General features: G+C 44.2%; 4 protein-coding genes across 6 annotated transcripts in view; 1 reads left to right on the top strand and 3 right to left on the bottom strand.

The window, feature by feature from the left end:
- Nucleotides 1–19: 19 nt before the first annotated feature.
- LOC135383797 (uncharacterized) lies at nucleotides 20–2,496 on the top strand. Its single transcript, XM_064613119.1, has one exon. The coding sequence runs from the start codon at nucleotides 130–132 to the stop codon at nucleotides 2,431–2,433; it is 2,304 nt and encodes a 767-aa protein (XP_064469189.1). The 5' UTR covers nucleotides 20–129; the 3' UTR covers nucleotides 2,434–2,496.
- A 2,768-nt stretch (nucleotides 2,497–5,264) lies between these two features.
- LOC135383796 (dual specificity protein phosphatase 14-like) lies at nucleotides 5,265–6,448 on the bottom strand. Its single transcript, XM_064613118.1, has 2 exons — nucleotides 6,127–6,448; nucleotides 5,265–6,039 (listed from the first exon to the last, which is right to left on the bottom strand). The coding sequence occupies exons 1-2, from the start codon at nucleotides 6,163–6,165 to the stop codon at nucleotides 5,458–5,460; spliced, it is 621 nt and encodes a 206-aa protein (XP_064469188.1). The 5' UTR covers nucleotides 6,166–6,448; the 3' UTR covers nucleotides 5,265–5,457.
- An 803-nt stretch (nucleotides 6,449–7,251) lies between these two features.
- Nucleotides 7,252–12,142, bottom strand: LOC135385642 (26S proteasome regulatory subunit 6B). The gene is made up of 9 exons (XM_064615089.1): nucleotides 12,033–12,142; nucleotides 11,562–11,639; nucleotides 11,218–11,404; nucleotides 9,963–10,109; nucleotides 9,700–9,903; nucleotides 8,390–8,557; nucleotides 7,933–8,009; nucleotides 7,583–7,807; nucleotides 7,252–7,424 (listed from the first exon to the last, which is right to left on the bottom strand). The coding sequence occupies exons 1-9, from the start codon at nucleotides 12,063–12,065 to the stop codon at nucleotides 7,311–7,313; spliced, it is 1,233 nt and encodes a 410-aa protein (XP_064471159.1). The 5' UTR covers nucleotides 12,066–12,142; the 3' UTR covers nucleotides 7,252–7,310.
- A 2,516-nt stretch (nucleotides 12,143–14,658) lies between these two features.
- The window catches only part of LOC135385640 (protein turtle-like), a 78,398-nt gene continuing 73,965 nt past the window's right edge, over nucleotides 14,659–19,091 (bottom strand). For all 3 annotated transcript variants that reach the window (XM_064615086.1, XM_064615088.1, XM_064615087.1), the window contains exon 16: nucleotides 14,659–18,812. In XM_064615086.1, coding sequence (XP_064471156.1) covers nucleotides 17,894–18,812 — 919 coding nt within the window. In that variant the 3' untranslated portion in view covers nucleotides 14,659–17,893. The remainder of the gene's footprint in view (nucleotides 18,813–19,091) is intronic.

Below are 19,091 nucleotides of genomic sequence, written 5' to 3'. Positions count from 1 at the left end.
AGCCAACTCGACCAAAAACGCGCGAAAGAAAATAGGTGGGGGCAACTATGTACTGAGCTGAGCGTTATTTCTCATATCGTGTCGGCCGTATGCTCGTAATAGGGAATCGCGCGTAAACAAATCTCGATCATGATACAGGGAATGTTAGAGCCCATACGATTACCGGAAGGACAAGTCGCAGTAGATGTGCCAGATATACCTGGAGGCCGTGTTTATACGTGCGCGTACTGCGCCAAGCAATTCAGCACGTCTGGCAATTTATCCAAGCACAGAAGGAAAGTCCACAAAGTGATAGGTCAGTCATCTGTGTCGACCAAGGAGCTAAGATGCCTGGAAGACGAGTGCACATTTTCCACAAATCGCAGAGACGATTTGCGCGACCACCTCACGTTGGCACACACCATAGAAATGATCGACGTTCGCGAGAAGTTCACCTCCATGGCAGAGTTTCGCCAGTGGTTGGACGACCTCTCAGTTGACGAGAAATCTCAGTTTACAACGAGATCATGCAGCGCAGAGCGCCGTGCTCGTGTCCACAGATACCTTTGCAACCGGTCGGGTGTGAGTGTTCCGAAGCAAGAGAGACGCCGGAGGATAAAATCGCAGGGTTCATGCAAAGCGGGAAACTGCTGCACCGCGTATCTGACAGCGAGGGAGGCATTGGTCACCGGAGTTGTGACTGTGTCAGGATGCCTCACGCATTATGGACACGACAAGGATGTTGAGCACTTGCGCATCTCATCTTCAGACCGTAACACCATTATAAGCTATCTCCAGAGCGGATTACCCGTCGACAAAATTTTGGAGAATGTTCGTGGGGAATACCCAACGAGGGCAGAAGACCTGAGGAGGTCTCACCTCATCACAGCTGCTGACATCCGAAACATTGCAAATGCAGAAGGGATCCGATTGTGGAGACTGCACGACGACGAGAGCGAAAGCGTCAAGAAGCTTGTGCACAGACTTGACGAGTCTGAACAGAGTCCCATATTGTTGTTCAAACCCAGTGGCGTGCCGTCGGGTCCAGACTTGCCACGAATAATCGAAGACGACTTCATCCTCGTAATGCAGACTCCGGAACAAAGAGAACAGCTTCTCACCTTTGGTGCTGAGGTGATATGCGTACATGCTGTTCCGGGTGCACATTCGTGCAAGTATACCCTCATCACTCTCCTTGTATCAAATTCAGCTGGAGATGGGGCACCGGTAGCATGGTGTCTGACGACTGCCGATATCACCTCATCCATTTTCACGTTCTACCAAGCTATTGCCCAGAATGTGGCTATCCTTCAGCCCCAATGTCTCCTGTCAGATGACTCCAAAGTGTACTACACTGCCTGGCTCGAAGTCTTCGGAACCGAGCACGCGCCACAGAGACGACTGTGTGAGTGGCACGTGAAAAAAGTGTGGAATGAGCAGTTGGCATTTCTTGTTCCTACACAGAGCACCAGGGATCACATTAAGAAAGCTCTAGATGTCCTTTACCAGCAGACATCACGAGATGCTTTCCAAATGCTGATGAACGGGCTATTAAGGGAGCTTAAAGGGGAGAGGGGCACAGTAGCGTTTGGAAACTACCTAGAGACAAATTTTGTGTCCAGAGCAGAGTTGTGGGCCAACTGCTACGTGACCACCGCGAATGCTACCATGAACCTGGACACATTCGATCGGTTCCTCAGGCACTACTTCCTGACAAAAGCGAACAAGCGTGTCGACAAGCTCGTGTACACTTTGCTCACGGCATCCAAGACAAATCACTTGGAAAGTGTGCTTGAGCCTGTCAAGGGTCCCCTTACCAAAGAGAAGGCATTGATCACTCAGGCACATCAGAATGGCCTGCTCATTCCATCGGATTGCATCATTCAAGTGGACAGTGAAAAGTGGACCGTCCGATGCGGATCTCTCACGTACGAAGTGACATGCGTAAACGGGTGCCAAGGAAAGTGCCGCCGCATTTGTGAACAGTGCAACGTTTGTGTCCATAAGTTTGCTTGCAGTTGCCCATCACGGTATATGTGTAAGCACATCCACGCTTGCATCATCAAAGCCATCTACGGAGCAACCAGCGATGAAACTCTGGGCCATCCTGCCATGGGAGCGGTTACGTCGACGGAGGAGATTCTCATCATTGAACCAGTTACAGAACACATGCAAGAGGAGATTGTTGAGGAAGAGCCTGTCACTAATTTCGAGCTAGACATCACATCGACACGAAGGATGGAGCTAATCCAGGTTCTCCAGGAACTCAATGAGGCATCTGCAAATGTATGGGAACTGCTGTGCACAACGGATGTGCAACTGCCCATAGATGTTGACGAGCAGATTGCAAGGTTGAGGGTCTCAGGAGAGCACTTGCGTTCCTTCCACGCGCAAAACTCAGCTGCGACTTCAGTTACATACATGGATCATGACTACACATTTGGTGCTTCTTGATTTCTTTTTTCTACTATAGAAAACTTCATTCTGTAATTATTAATAAAGCCATTGAAGCTGTTATGTGTGTGTACACAATTTAGGTGTTTTAACAGTGCATCTGTCACTCTGCCAGTACAGTTCTATGGCATTACAGCTGTACTTTTTTCCCCTGCACATGTGCTCTATCAATGTAATGAGTTTAAGGTGCTAAAATGGTGCTTAAATGAATAGCGTATTTGCACGACGAGTTTTTTTTTTTTTAGGAAATGGGGGTCATATTGCAGTAGAAACCATACCTCTAGCGAGATGAGGGAGAGAGCGCAAACGCCAGACAAAAATGGGGAGAGCAAAAGGCAAGTCCATGTGACTTACTTCTCCCTCACTTGTCAGCTGTGTCTGTTGTCTTGGTGCTCGTTGTGTTTCACGTTTGCATGTGCGTTTTGTGACGGCCCCAAAGCGTATTTTCTACTCTGCCACATTCAAGTGGAAAATGATAGCAGTAGATGAAACCACGAACAACAACGTTCAAGTTGGGCAGCGTTTCGGGGTTTCCGAGGCAAACGTATAAAGATGGCTTGGATAACAGAAAGAAATCTTTGACTGTTCTAGCATAAGGAAAACCTTCGGTAGGCCGAAGAGAGGACGGCAAGCTAACATTGGGAAGCAGCTAACTCCTACTGGACGTCTGAAGCGTGCCCCTCTGAGCCAAGTATAGTCGCATGGATTTTGGACGCACATATAGAGGGGCAACCCTGAGAACATCGTAGTGCATGCGTTAAAGAAATGCAGTACGTATCTCGAACACAATGAATGGGACTGAAGACAACTTTCTGTGGGACGACTCGGACAAGGAGAACAGCGGCAATTCCAACACATATGAAAGTCGAATGTTCTTAATAAAGTATGTTAAGTGGCAATTTTCGTCATTATTTTTCCCCGATTTTGCGATCATTTTTAGGGGGGTCGTCTTGTAATCGGCGGCGTCTAGCATTTGAGCAAATACAGCACATGGTCAAGGAACGTGGAGAAGACAATGTACAGACAACACAAAAACAGTGTTCAAAGGGTGTGTCTGTGATGCCTGTCCATGTCCTCTCCACATTCCTTAACCATGTGTTCTTAACATACCATACAGTAAAAATGCAGAGAGAAAAACGAGCAATGTAGTTATTGTAGTCGGATTGTGTGTGTAGAATGCATTCCTGAAAAACTCCACTTGACACACCATGAGAAATCTATAAGCTGGTATGAAAAACGATTCTTAAAAAATATGTAGTTCTTCACAAATTACGATACTGTTGAGGAGCCCTAAAATTGTCTCCTGTTTACACACTGTATTGTTTCCTTTGCTCACGGTTTCAACTAGGAATAATAGAAACATCAGATAGAAACAGCTAGGCAACATTATGAATTTGAGTTTGCTACGTTAACATGACTCCTGAAATATTAAAATATAATGATGTTTGTACATAATTGTTCTGCCTCTACTTCTTTGCTGTGTTGCTATTTAACTTAGTGTGAGGATTAAGATGAGGCCATACTAATCTTCACATCAGCTACAGTTGTGGTTTACCAGCTTTTCTTTTTTTTTTAGATTCTGTGTTAGTGCCACGAAGCAACTGTGGCGTACAGATGTGGACAGATGGAGAGAGGGCAGCAGGAAGGAGTGTGGGACAGGGGGGTTAGTACATGTCCTGGGCCGACTTCAGGGGGAACGGTGCTGACATTCGTCTGGAAAGTCCTCGGGGAAAACCCAGGGAAAACCTCAGACTGCACAGCCAGTGACTGGATTCGAACCCGTGTCACCTTCCAGTCTCGGCATGGAAAGCGATCACCTTAACCACTATGCCACAGGAGCTGGTGGTTTACCAAAGTGCACACGAAGACCAGGTTGCTGCGTCTGTAACTTGTTCAGGTTCATGAGCCACAAGAAGTGCTCACGTGCATATGTTCTGCCTAACATGGTAGTGGCATGGCCAGAGGGTGGGTTTTGGGGGTTCAAACCACCCCCTCAAATCGTACCTTCAGTAGTGCATTTGGGAGAGGGAGATAAGGATGAAATCCTCCTCCCTCATGTAAAGTCCCCATAGAACCCCTCCTGAAATATTTTGTGGTACACCAGTGTAACACAGACAGGAGCGGCACTATGCTGGGCAAATGTAAAAACAATGATTGAATATCTCAAATCTTTTTAGAGGGATAGCTTCCTTCTCTTTGGTGGTCAAGTGCCTTTGGGCCACAGAACAGGTCACCGCTGGCCACATGCGGCCAACGTGTTTGAGATCTCTGTATCAGAGGGAGTCCAGCATCCTAGTCCCTAAATGTTGTTCTTTGCTACATGCATCCCTATCAAGGGAAGGAGCAAGAATCTCATCAAGCTATTATGTAGTAGTTCGTGTCCCAGCCTTTGTTTGTTAGCTTTTTCAGGGAAAAATGCTGAAATACAATGTAAATAAAGGATAAAACATGCCACAGAATGCTATGTGGCAGTAATGTAACCAGAAAAATATTTTGGGAGGGGTTCTATGGGATCTCTACATGGAGGAGGGGGATTTCACCCTCATTACCCTCTCCCAAAGGCACTACCAAAGGTACCCCCGTCTCTGGCTACCCCACTGCTATTCTTGAGGCATGATGATACTCGAAAAAGAAATCAAAGAGCACTGAAACTATAAACAGCGCTGAGGCATACAGTGAACCACCCTTTATGCAACTACAAGTTTTGCAAAATTGCATATTTTTCCTCTTTTGGAAATGTGTGATACATCTTTGAGCGGCAATTTAATTGCGCAGACATCGCTGCACTCCAAGTACTAGCTAGATCATCAAAAGAAGGCTTGGTTGAAGGGTCAATCTTAAAAATATGCTAATTTTTATTCATCTCATAGAACAATGCATAGAACTATCAGATAAAGAGATGACATAAATAGTTGCATGTTTATGGTTATTTAAACTTTGGAGCAGCAACAACCTCCGCATAATTTGTTTGACTAGACTAGTGGAAGATGTGCTGAACTGTAATAAGTCAGTTCTGCTCCCTAATCAACGCCCCATAGCTTTGAGACTGTGCAGCCAAAGAAGGCCCTTGCATTCTTCGAGGTAGATGTCTGGTACAAGACCATAACCCGGTCCAAGGCTGGGCACTGGCACCATCTCCACCGATGCAGATCCGAAGAGCTGGTTCTCATAGTCGATGAGCTGCTTGAAGAAACCATAGTTCGGATGCACCACAGGTCGGCGCTGCTTCACATACCGAAACGCGTCGCGTAATCGCATGCGATGGTACTTCATCAAATAGGCCATGACCAAGGCGGGTGACCGACTTGCTCCTGCCATGCAATGAACAAGTACCTTCCCTCCGCGTAAATAGACTTCTTGAATACGATCGGCGACTGGATCGAAGTATACCGACAAGTCGAAAATCGGCGAGTCGTCGACTCGTACCCGCACAAACTCAACTTCAGCGCCGATAGGTAGGTCTGGAAGGTCCATGGTGCAATTTATGATCGTCGTGATGCCTAGACTCCGTACAGCTGGTAAGGTAAGCGGCCTTACGCCACTTAGAAACAGAAAGTCTGTCACTTGGGAAATCACTCCGAACGCCATACTGCGGACTCGCGGGATCTGAAAGTGACTCGAGAATTACTGGATGGCTATCATAGGAGCACAGCTGCGGCGTTATACACTGGCCCGGTCCAAAAATGTACACACCTTACGAGGAACAAGACGCTTCTTGAGGGCTTTGTGCATTAACGGAGAGTTGGTGTGTAGTTTTATACACACATTTCTTGGAAGACAGAACGATGATCTAGACAGTCATCGAAGATAAAATGTCCACTGGTGAGATCGCCTGCGGTTCCATTGTAAATGCGACGAGTTGCAGCAAATAAAAGTTCTTGAAACGTTTATCTGAACATTTGAATTATATACAAACTAAAGGTTCGGGTCGAAAAACCACACCACATCGGACGCCAGCTCAAGCGATCGCACCCGTGTGATGGGCCACCGACCGCGGCAAGTGGCAGATGGCGCAGCGCAGCGGCAGCGCTACGTACGCTACGCTACATACGCCGTTTCGTTTTCACAGCCGATGGAAAAGAACGCAAACGCTGAGCAAGAAAACATGTTTTGACTTTTTTTGTTGTTGTCGTTGTTGACAAGTTTGGTCACAACAACCTTTCTTTTTCGTCCGCTTCTGCGTTTGACTTTCGACGTTTCGACCTCGCCGCATGGCGCGATGATTTCGGGAAGGGATAAACCCGGAAACCCCCAGCCCCAGCAAGCACAACAGAATCCCAACAATTAACCTCTTTTTTACTGTGGAAGAACTAGGTGTGAACTGTATGCACGAAATTATGAACAGTGTGCACTGATGTGTAATTTCTGCATGGTGTGTACACATTAAAAAAAAAACACTAGCAGTCTGTAAATGCTGGCAACAACCTAGCCAGAAAAATATTTCGAATGTCAAGATTTCACTCTCGTTTTCCCTTTTCCAAATGCACTATCAAAGGTATGGTTTTGTGGCGATTTGAACCCTCTCCCTGACTACACAACTGATGGTCACAAGACAAGTTGGCCAACTCCCAGATCCTTCAACGGAACCAGACCCCAGGCTGACCCCCCTAAATGTCTCGCAACATACCCCGGGAGGGGGGGGCTTTTTTAAAATCAGATTTAGACACATGTCCGTAATGATTCTTTAAACTGTTATGACGTAAACATCCCCCTTCCTTGAAATTCTGGATAAACCACTGGATGGAGATGCCATAAACTCCTCGACATAACGATGACCACACTTGAAGTCACAGGATAGACAGACCTTAAGCACATAAATACATATCCCAGCACTACATGTAATTTATTTTGACAGAAAATACAACTTTTTCTTTTTTTCATTTGTAGAACTCATGTTCAGATTCATCCTTTTTGATGTTGTTCTTGTAGCCCTTCTCGAAGTCCTTGGCAAGCACAACATACCTGTTTTCTCGCACGGCATGCATTCCAGCCTGGAATAGCAAATCATCCATGTAGTTTATCGGAACACATAGTGTATATTCAACAACGTTTGTACTTGCACATTGATTTCTCTTCAAATTTGTTAGGTTTGAATTATCTTTGCCTGAAAACTCCTTCGAGGGTACATTGAAAGTGCAGATCATATCACCTCCTGACAAATGGCATTGATATCAGCCCCAGTGATACGGTCCGGACGTGCAACGTAGTCTTCCAAATCTACTTCCTCGCTGAGGTTCATGCTTGAAGTGATGGTAGAGAAGATGAGTCTCTTCTGACGCCTGTCCGGCATTGGGAACTCGATCTTTCTGTCCAAACGTCCAGGACGCAAGAGAGCAGGGTCCAAGGTGTCTGCTCGATTTGTGGCCATGATCACCTGGGAAACAATACAATAATTAGGATGAAAAGCACTAATAAAACACTCCTCACTGGCTAGTTCGAATGGGAGAAACACCTGTGTGGGACTTCAAGGAAACAACTGTAGTTCTGTCAAAAGCCTACCTTGACATTTGTTGTCTGATCAAAGCCATCCATTTGATTAAGTAGCTCAAGCAAAATTCTCTGGACCTCTCTGTCAGCTGCAAAGAAGTGTAATATCCTACATTCCTCAATATCAAGCTAATAGGGTAGTCTGGGTGGAGGGGACCATTGAGTCATCTTTGCATTTGCTTATTAAGCTTATTGCTTAATATGCTTATTATTGCATTGCTCATGGCATACTGTATGAGTAGTAATTTTTGCGAGGAGTTAATTTTTGGAAATTTCGTGAATGCTATTTTTCCGTGAAGCAAGTGATAACCCTAAGAACTCTGTGGTGCAGGATCAACTTGATGCAAACTTAAGGTCCCTCAAAATATTCCCCAAACGTGCCTCCATACGAATTATTAAGACTGCAAAATTAACCACCTGTACAGTACTGTATATCTAAACATAATGCAGATTCAAAAAAGAGCCAAACCTCCAGTCTGAGCATCAAATCTCTTCGTGGCTATAGCATCAATCTCATCAATGAAGATGATGGCAGGAGCGTTTTCTCTGGCCAGCCGAAATACATCTCTCACCATGCGAGGACCTTCACCGAGGTACTTTTGCACAAACTCTGATCCGACCACACGGATAAATGCAGCTGAAAGAATGAGACACCACTACTGAATCTGCGTTCTGCATGCTAAAGGATATTTACACACACTCCACAATGCACCAATAATTACCAATAATAACTACTCATCAATTTTATATGTAATGGTTAGGGCCTGTATTTTGCGGCTGTGCAAGCTGTGAGACAACATTTAGAGTCTTATATCTAATATTGGAGCTTGAACACTATGAAGACTAGATACACAACAAAATAACCGGGAAGTAGCTTTACATAATACAGGGCACTCATGATGTATTTATCTAGATCAGTTTTTTTCCTTGAAGTGTTTCACGTCCTTTCTGCATGGGGGAAAGCTTCAGGGTTCCTGTGCTGGAAAGTAAGACTCAGTAACAAATTTCGGCTATTGTCTCAAATATTGGCAACAGGGACTCCCTCCCCACTACAGCCTATCTCCCTATGTCATCGTGGCATTATGTCTCCGAGGCAAACTCTTGTTCCAAAATGCCCCACCCACTGTCCAAGAAGTGTTGACATGGGATTGAAGTGCGGTTTGTGGGAGGCCCTTCACAACAAGAGCACGGGGTGAAGTGTTGAGCACGGCGGTGGGGTTGAGTAGCAAACTGCTCTATATGTTTTGCGAGCTGAAAATTTTAAGGTGAAATTATGCTCGATTTACTCATCAGTAAATTTGGATTGGGACATCAGTTTTGTGAACTAGGACCGGGTGAGCCGAAGCAATATGATAATTAGAGTCTGAAGTTTTGGGGAAATATTTTTTCCCAATTTGGGGGTAAAAATTGGGGAAATTGGCATGTGCTCAAAATGCATGCAAATTCGGGTGGAAAAACTTCCAGTATGCTAAATTCGAGGAGAAATCGGCCTCTATTACTCAAACGAACTGTACTGGTTTGGTACAAACAGTGACATAATTGTGTTTGCTGCCAAACAAACTAGTGTGCATTCGTACAGAGGCTTCAGTGTGGGCCATTTGCCGGGTAAATATCAGGTTTCACCCTAAAGAGGTAACCTTCAATTCCGGGTGCAAATTTGGGGAAGAAACGGGTTAAACCCTAACACTTCAGGCTCTAATGATAATGCAAGGACAGTACAGAGAAAGTAAAAAAATAACCAAGCACCTTACTTTTCTCATGCCACATAGCACAATTTACCTGTAGTGTGATGGGCAACAGCTTTGGCAAGCATTGTCTTTCCGCATCCAGGTGGACCGTACATGAGCACTCCCCTGGGAGGATCAATACCAATTTGCTTGTACAATTCAAAATGAGTCAAGGGCAGTTCCACAGCCTCTCGTATCTCCTGCTTTTGGATGTCCAGTCCACCAATGTCTCCATAGTTAACGTCAGGTTTCTCGTCTAAAAATAGTACATACATGACTCCCCTTGGTCACAGAGAGCTGCATGTGCATGCTTACCTGCTCTTAGCATAGAGATGCTACTGTCAGCTTCTGGAGGGAGCACATCTACAAGAGCATTGCTGTGCTTGTGCAAGGCAACACTAGCACTGGGTTTCAACAGTTCACGGTCAATGGTTGACAGAATACGCACATAGTAGTTGGAGCCTGAAATGTAAGATCCATAGGCTTTACACAGAAACACCAAGACCACGGCTAACTGAATGTGTGTTCTGTTTGTCAGCTTCTGTCAGTATAGAATTCATGACTAGCTCGCCTGCATTTATGTCATTTACTCAAACGCATATACTGCAACCCCATGTACAGACTACCATAATGCAGAGTACTGTCCAATAACACTATTGCTCACTTCTTTCATGATGACCACAGATGTGCACAGACACACATGCACTTAACATATGACTGCTTTTTTTAACTTTGTGTTGTTATGGAAAACTACTAATCTTTGTACCAGTATTGTTGATACCTGTCCTGACCAATGCGATTTATATTTTTCATAATAACATTACTTGAGCTATTGGAAACAAGGTTTTTATCTCTTTCGACATCGATGTGCTTGCAGATTGTAGAAGGCAAAAAATGTCACTGTTAGCAGAATGTTGTTTCTACATAATTTTTTTCACATTCAGTCAGTATGCTAGGGAGAACCAACAGAACCTTTCTGGTTTTTGTTTTTTAGGGTGCCACTACAGACTAAACTTCATGTCTACCGGATAGAAATCCACATCATTCACACTGTATTCTCCAAAAATATAGTTTATCTACACAATGCGAAAGTATCGTAAAATTAATTTTTACTTTTGAGAAGTACGTACAGCATCACAGTGCTCACAATCAGCCACCAGTCTGCAAAAACACTGCTCCGATATATGTAAACTGACTATTGCTATTTTCAAACTAGTACATGAAGCAGCACATAATGAATGTGTTCAATATCGGATGCCTCATCACTCAGACGAATTGTCCCTCTATTAATAGAGCACTTTGAAAGACTGCCCTTTGAAAAATCATTTTAATTTCCAAATTCCTCTTTGTAGCTACTGTCAATCACATTCACAGGTGTGAGCCGAGCTGCAAGGTAACTGATTACTGTTGTAGGGCAGATTTTTTGCAAGATATGAAATTTTTCAGCACTCATATTAGTACTTATGTTGACTCCTCCAGCTGAAGGTCCTTGGACACCACCTCAGCAACTTGATTTTCAATCTGAATAACCAGCACCTTGATGTGTGGAAGGAATTTCATCATCACTTACCTGTTGTGGATCCCACAATGCCAGTGTTTGGATCCACTGCTTCCAAAAACTGTCCAATTACAAGAGGTACACTCTGTATCCTCTTTACTTCTTCCTGTGCGTGGAGATATTCCTTCTTCAAGTTTCTTTGTTCATCTTTTATGTATTCCTCCTGCACCTCAAGAAACTCGAGCTGTCTCTTTAGTTTCTGTAACGACAGTAACAGCTAGATCACTCTCCTGCTCAGACTGTGCGAACCAGAACAGTACAGGTAGGGGTAAAGTAAGCTCACCCTACCATCATAACGCTTGTAGTCGCAATACTTTTGAAAGCGAAATAGTAAACTGTTCATTATGTTACCGCACCTTGTATTTTATGTACAAATCTTCGGCGTCTAGGTCGTCCGTGCCTGGTAGCTTTGGATCCAAAGTGCAGGCTTCCTCCTACGTCACGAAAACATGGCTGTGAATTACTATCATAGCACACAGCCTGTAATTTAATATTAATTTGCATTAAGTTGCTGAATCTCTGAATACAGACCATGATTTGGTTAATTACCCGGGTTACCGCAGTTTACCGACCGTTCCCGTAGTCCGGCCGATAAAATACAACATTCGAGACAAAATTGACACTGCGTGTTTTTAAAATGAACGTTCCAAATGCAGCCATGCGATACATATATGATAAATAGATCAAATATTGCTTGTCATGGTGCGCAACCGGTTCAACGGACCCGGTCCATGTGTACTACACACCGAATGATCTTGTAAAATAGAACCACATGAGGTCAGTTTGATAAAGCCTCACAAAAAATAGCAAAATATATATATGCTTACCTTCTCAGGGAGTATAATACCCAGTTCTTCCATTCTAAATATCACTCTTTACACCGAGGTAAGCAAAAAAAATGTATTGTCCCTTCCAGTGTTGCTGCTGTGGCTTCCAAAGTGAGCTTAAGTCACCTCGCCTCAACCCTCAACCTCAACGTTCGTGGTAGTTGGAGTCTTGTCGCCCTTTCGTTATATTTTCCAATGAAAAGACTAATAACACTCTAATTAAAAATATATCATGACTATAGGACACAAAATGAATGAGACACTACCATGAACACCACCACAAAACTTTGAAATAAATACGCGGCTTGGTATGTGGCTGCTATGTTGTTGTCATCCCCGATTTTGCGCTATTCACTAGCGCGTGTCTTGATCTTAAGTTTTTTTGTAGCGTTGCACAACTTGTTACCGTCATAACTATTACTTTTCCCACTGACACAATGAACACCGAATCTGAAAGTGGTCGTCTCTCCGACAGAGAACAATCTCTCAAAGCAGCTGTGCACTACATAGTTGGGAAAATCACTGAAATTGTGGCTCATCATGAAGACATCCGTTTTAGCAGGGAAGTGATAGCAGCAATCACGGAAATCGTTTGGAAAACCATAGAAACGACTGCGCGAAGCTTGGAATTGTTCGCGAAGCATGCAAAACGCGCGACAATTTCTACTGACGACGTTTTACTGTGTGCTCGCGTCAGTGATGATCTCGCCGATTACCTTCAATCGATCATGCCGGCCAAGAAATCCAAGACAGATACCGCTAAAAGGAAGGGTTCACCGTAGTGGACTAGACTAATATGTGACTACACGTACACGTATTGTGGACACCGTATGGACAAAGCTTAGCAGACCTCGCGAAGAACTACATAGGTAAAATCTTGGAACTGGTATCCTACTAATGCAATGAATCCGAAAACGCAACAAAAAAAATTAGGTATAGCAATGAAGATGTGACCTATGTGGTATTCTGTTTGAAAGCAGATAAAAACTCATATGCGCTTTGTTTGACCCTGCATTGCTCAAACGTGTTGGTGAGTTGGAGCCGAAGTTCAGACCAATCTTCCACGAGAATGAGATCGACACATCTGTTTTGAATCACTAACTCTTGCATAGATGTGATTCAAAGGGCACACAAGATACATACACCTTCACTGTGTAGATAGGATGGACTTGGTCACAAAACATGATGAAGTGACAGTAACGAAGATCTCCAACCAAGTTACAGGACGGGGATACCCGACGTTTCGGAGCCAGTTCGGCTCCTTCCTCAGGGGTGACTGTAGTGGCCACACTGGTCGCTATGTCACAGTACCCAGGAATTCATTGGTGTTTAGTGTGATCATTTTTAGTGTCTTCTTGCTGCGTGATATTGTGTGGTAATATGTTAATAAACCATTTTCCATACTGTTAGCCAAGCTCTTTAGTTGCTATGCACAAGTACGTTTGAGTATATGATGTGCAGCACGCAAGATACAAAGGGTGATCTTGTGCTCATTCCATGACTTGCGAGGTGCAAGTAGAGTGATTGTACTTGCCTTGTACAGTATACCCTGTGAAGCAAAGGTAACTGGAAAAAGAAAAGAAGGGCATTCTTGGGGCAGACACACAGACTCAACATTAAGTGAAAATATTAAACATTAAGTGAAATAAATATATATTCTATAGAAAATGATTGACTGATTCTGTGTTTTTTGGTGCAACGACACTATAGAAAATAATTTTATAGAAAATATAGAATTATTCATTTTGGTATTCGAAAAATTCATATTCACACATGCCTAGAATACACTGAAAAATGCTTTTCCCTGAACCTCCAAAAAATTGGATTTTTTTTTCATTCATTATTTTTTTAGGGAAGCTGTGAGAGCAGCACTTATGTCATGTTTGCGGACGGGTTATGCGGCCAGGAGGACATCCTGTGGGAAAGGGCGTCTAACTACTGGACGACTAGTCACCTAAAATTCATTAATCAACTTTTTGATTGAATGCTTTCACAAAAATGCGAGCCAGCAGAATTGGAGGCAACCATTATTTCAATCCGCCCTAAAAAATCTTGGAACGAGCACGTACATTTAGATATAAATCGCCAAGCTTGATATGCAAATCAGGCAAAACCAGGACTATGCACTTCTCGAGCACAAAAAGAGGGAAAGGGCTTTAGCATAGGAGGGTCACGTGTTTTGTAGCGATCGAGCTGATTTGAATAAATGCTGATTTGTTGGCCAGATAGACTGTTTTCCTGCCCAGATAAGCCAAAGAGATGTTGTTTCTGCGCTCGAGAAGTGTGTAGTTCTGGTTTCGCCTGATTTGCATACCAAAGTTTTGGTGATTTATATCTCAAAGTATATGCTCGTTTCAAGATTCTTGAGAAAGAGGGCAAATTCATTGATGGTTGCCTCCAATTCTGCTGCCTCACATTTTCACGAAAACATCTAAAAAGTTAATTGCTGAATTTTAGGTGATTAGTTGTCCAGTATTTGCATGCTCTTTCCTACAGGACATCCACCCGGCTGTGTAACTCGCCCGCAAAAATGACATCAGTGCTGCTCTTACAGCCTTTTTGTAAAAAATCTAACGGATAAAAAAAGAAACACCTTGTATTATATCCCCCACAAGTTTTCTGGACATGTTGTAAGAAAACCATGTTTATTCAGTAATAGCATGGTAAAGGGTCTCACTGGTGACAAACACCACAGGAAAAAATATTGATGCAACGTCATAAAATACCCAAGCAACCCGCAAGTCTGCTTTCCACTGTTTCGCTCTATCAACATAAAGTTCTACTAACTTCACGACCTTCATGCTTCCACTACTTGCTCGCTGCCTAAAATGGAATTAACGTTGTTTCACACAACAAATGAGTAATCTCTCATAATATGAGTATTTGCACATTGTACGTGATAAAAATAAATAATAGGTAAACAACCACTCACAGGTACATAACTTAACATGATGGACACATTCACAGAAATGCCCAATTGCAGCACCATGTAATGAAAGAACGAGCCACCTTGCCAACAAGAGTTCACCTTATTATGTCCCATGCTCGATGATGAGACAATGAAATGGTGCTGTCGCAAAGTATAAGAGTAGCATTTCAGAGAAAAATGGTGTTCCCTAAAACAATATGACACCACAGGGAGTTATAACGGGTGAAACAAATCCAATTTTTTGACAAAGGAAAAACCCCTTTGCTTATCAAGCAGCTCATGCCAGTGATAGGAACTTATTGAAAAAGTCGCAGAATGTAAATTAATTGGTTCTTCAGTGACTAGCAACTTTTTCAGAAGATTTAGGAAAATTTGCTCAACGTGTGTTTACTGTGAGTAGTATGCCTGGCAGGTACTGTACTTGCAATGCAAGGGAGTTCCGATGGTGAATCGTACTCATGCACAGATGAACTAGTGTGCCGGCTTGTGATGTCCTTGAGGGAGACGGAGCCGTCCTTTTAATTCCTAGTCTTTATGCGAGTGCCGCATATGACACGGGAAAAAGAAGTCTATGAACCTACAACCCATTTACAAGAACATACAGGGACGTATCTAGCCGCCGTGCTTGTGAAACGAGAACAATTCAATCTCGGACACATTTTACTCCAAATCGAGGGTTCTAACTGTTGGTGAAGTGACTTTGTCTTCTGAGTGGTTCTGAACACTGGCCTAAGCTTTGATTTGAAATGCTGCAACTTACTGCAGTTATGTCCAGAGTGTGTGTTCTGCTCGATAAACAGTAGCATGCTGATGTGCCATGTACATAGCATCCATCTTTGCATGTTCGTGGAAGAAGTTCTGAGTCACAGATATCCCCTTTGACATCACTTCCTTTTGTGTGCACGTGTATTTGTGTGGAACCCTTCAAGTAAAATGACAAGATAATAAAAGACAAAATGACAGAATTCCTATTCACCAAACATTCCTGTCGTGGCGAAACAATCTACAATGTTTCCATCTCCCGTGTGAACATCTATGTACAACATAAGGGCATAGCAGCAGCATTATTTCATGCAGGAGGACAAGAACAGAAAGGGGCTTTCATAATAGCTTTGGACATTTCATTATTATACATTATTCAAATCCCTGAAAAAGCTGAACACAGTGGAGAATTTGCAAAATGTCGAGTCTTACCAGACGAATGTTGGGATATTGCCCAAGCCAAATTTCAAATCCCATTAAACACAACAGCATGTCAATAAACATCCTCTTCTTATGCATACAAAAATACCACATTGCACAACCTTAGTCCTGCGCTCCCTCTCTGATCTCGTAACAAAGCAATACAGTGATTCCTTAAAGGCCATCCACTACTAGGTTCTCTTCTTCTATCCACCAATACCTCTGGTATATAGGCCACACCTCACTTACATAAATAAAAGATTAAAATCACTAAAGATATATACAATTTGATTTTGAAAACAAAAAAAGAAAGGACTTTCATTTCTGCCATGCAGAAAGGGGCCAGTTGTGAACAATAAGAATTCCATAAACCAAGCACAGTGAAACAAAATATTCTAAACACCACAACAGAAAACACTACGAGATCTCCCAAGCTTTTTGGTCTTCGTCCGTCACAAAATCAAAATACTGTTTGAAAGTGTACAAATGTAAACTTCATACTCTTCTCATTTACCTGTCATACATCCGCTTAGTTTTTATTATTTTTCTTTTTGTCATTTAAAACACGTTCGACTGCTGGTGTGTAGCTTGTATTGGACTGGAATGTGCATTCCTTGAGCCATTTAGCGTTATTTTTTTATGTATGTCAACTGATAAAGCTACTATGATCCATCTAGAACTGTATGTGTGATTATGATACAGGTGGATGCAATAACTTTAGTGGCTACAGTTCTGTGCTTCTGGGGACTAATGCTTATAAGTACTAGAATTCCATACTCGTATATTGTATGTACACATGCATATGTGTGTGCGGCCGGCCTCCGACGCACGCTCGCCAACAGAGTGCAATTCAGCATGTGGGTACTACTACCAGCATGTACACACTACTAGAGTAAGTAGGAATGTAGTTAACTACTTCCGGCACGCGATCCGGGACGGCCGCCATTACACAAGTACAAAACAATGTAAATCACAACACAGGGACCTCAAATGAAGGCTTTCCAGAAGCCTTTGTGCAGTCTGTTCAACCAAATGCAAACATGCTTAAGAACTAAATACACAGCTGCTCCTTAGGTGTTGGCGTATCGAAATTATTGTACTATATTGGTGATGCGTGTGTAAACTGTACTCTTTAAAAATCTTCACACAACATTTTTATATACCACATTCCTATATCTGCTCGTCGAAGGACAGTACCACACGAGCACCCCTACCAAACCACATTGTGTACTGCTGTGAACAGCACTCACAGGTATCGTGGGAGAGTCTACAAAGAACCGGTGCACTTTTTTGTTTTGTTCTGTGGGACCTATTCACAGATCTAAACCCATTACTGGTCAAAAGATCAACAATTGTAGTGCTTGACAGACATTACTATCTAGTATTTTCTCATCTGTGTATATGTGTATGTGTGTGTGTGTGTGTGTGTATGTGTGCAGGATGCTGTCTGAAAGTAAAAACTGTCCAACGACTCAGAAATGTCTGTACAAGTCTGTTGCCAGGTTTCAGTGGGTTGTCAATGTCGCTTGAGCTACACTCTGAGGTGGGGGAGGGCCCCGCTTCTCCTCCTCCGCCGTCTGCTTCATCGAGCACCGAGATTGCGGATGACTTTATTGCTTCCATGACTAGGAAGGAAGATCCATTTAGGAACAATGTCTCCAGTTTTCTTTTTTTTTGGCACACAGGGCAGTGATGAGACAATGGTGCAAAGTACAAGAGTCTCAGGAAGGAATGTGGGATGTGTCCAGCACTAGCACGCACTTTCGAGGGGAAGCTGCTGTCGCCGCCTGCGGCGGAACCGCAGGAACTCCTCCTTGAGTGCAGCACAGCGCGCCTCGGCATCACGATGCAACGCAACCCCCGCATACAGTTCGCTGTCACTCAGGCCACTTGCCTGATCACGCCACGTGTCCAATAACTGGGCCTCGAGCGGAGGACTCAGCACAGGGTCGAACTCGTAGTTTTCGTCCACCGACTGGTCGAGACGTGGTACGCGACCTGCCAGCTCACCCTGAAGAGAGTCTCCGCGTGAATGGGCAGCCCCTGCTGAGCTGCCACGGCCCGAGCTGCCACTAGTGACACTCGCACGGCATGCACCTTCCTCATCGGAGGCACGCCATCGACGCTGCGCTAACTCAGGCGCACTGCTGTGCCGCAAAGCACGACTACTGCAGCGCACACGCTGCACAGCACCCAGAAGCCTGTCTCGTGTGTAGCTCCCCGACGAGGTATCCAGGCGTGGCGGACTGCTTGTAGCAAGTGGGCCATGCTCTCGGCAACGTATCACTGGCGCATGGATGGGCCTGAAGCCTCGCTGGAGAGCCCCCTGTGATGATGGCGGTGTGCAGAGCGGAGCACTCGAACGTACTGTACTGGGGAAGGAACGCTCTGCAGACGAAGGTAGGACCACGGAGCTGAGGTCCTCAGGAAAGATAGATGGTGTGGCGGCACGGCCGGGGCTGCTAGTGCGGAAGGCTGCAGGGGGCCTCCGGAGGAAGGGCCCGGACGGAGGCGACGGCCGGATCACAAACTTGCCCTCAGTGGAGCGTTGAATGTGCCCCAGTGGCTGTGGCGGCAGCCCTGAGGGCGGAGTGGGGGGCAGGAGGTGCCTGCTCAGGATCTGCCGCCCAACGGCCAGTGCTAGACTTGATACTCCGCCTTCCGTGTGTCTGCAAGGTAAAGCGTTCTGCCAATTAGAATTATATGATCTTGCAACATCACAGACCACTATCGAGACACCACAATATTATCTCACAGGCGGCATATAACTGTGCGTTCAAACAACTGCATGCAACCTTTGTCATGCTGTGATTTTATGTGCTGCACACGTACTCACACTTAAGACCGAAAGAGATACCAAACACTCAAGGTTCAATGTTCTTTGCATTTACTCATAATAGAAGCTTTCCAACTTTGGAAAGGGAATTTTTTTTTGCCTCAGGGCATTA

This window comes from Ornithodoros turicata, chromosome 2, assembly GCF_037126465.1.
Source record: "Ornithodoros turicata isolate Travis chromosome 2, ASM3712646v1, whole genome shotgun sequence".
In the NCBI taxonomy this organism is placed as follows: domain Eukaryota; kingdom Metazoa; phylum Arthropoda; class Arachnida; order Ixodida; family Argasidae; genus Ornithodoros; species Ornithodoros turicata.
The sequence above is the reverse complement of the archived record's forward strand: the minus strand, read 5'-3'. Positions and strand labels throughout refer to the sequence as shown.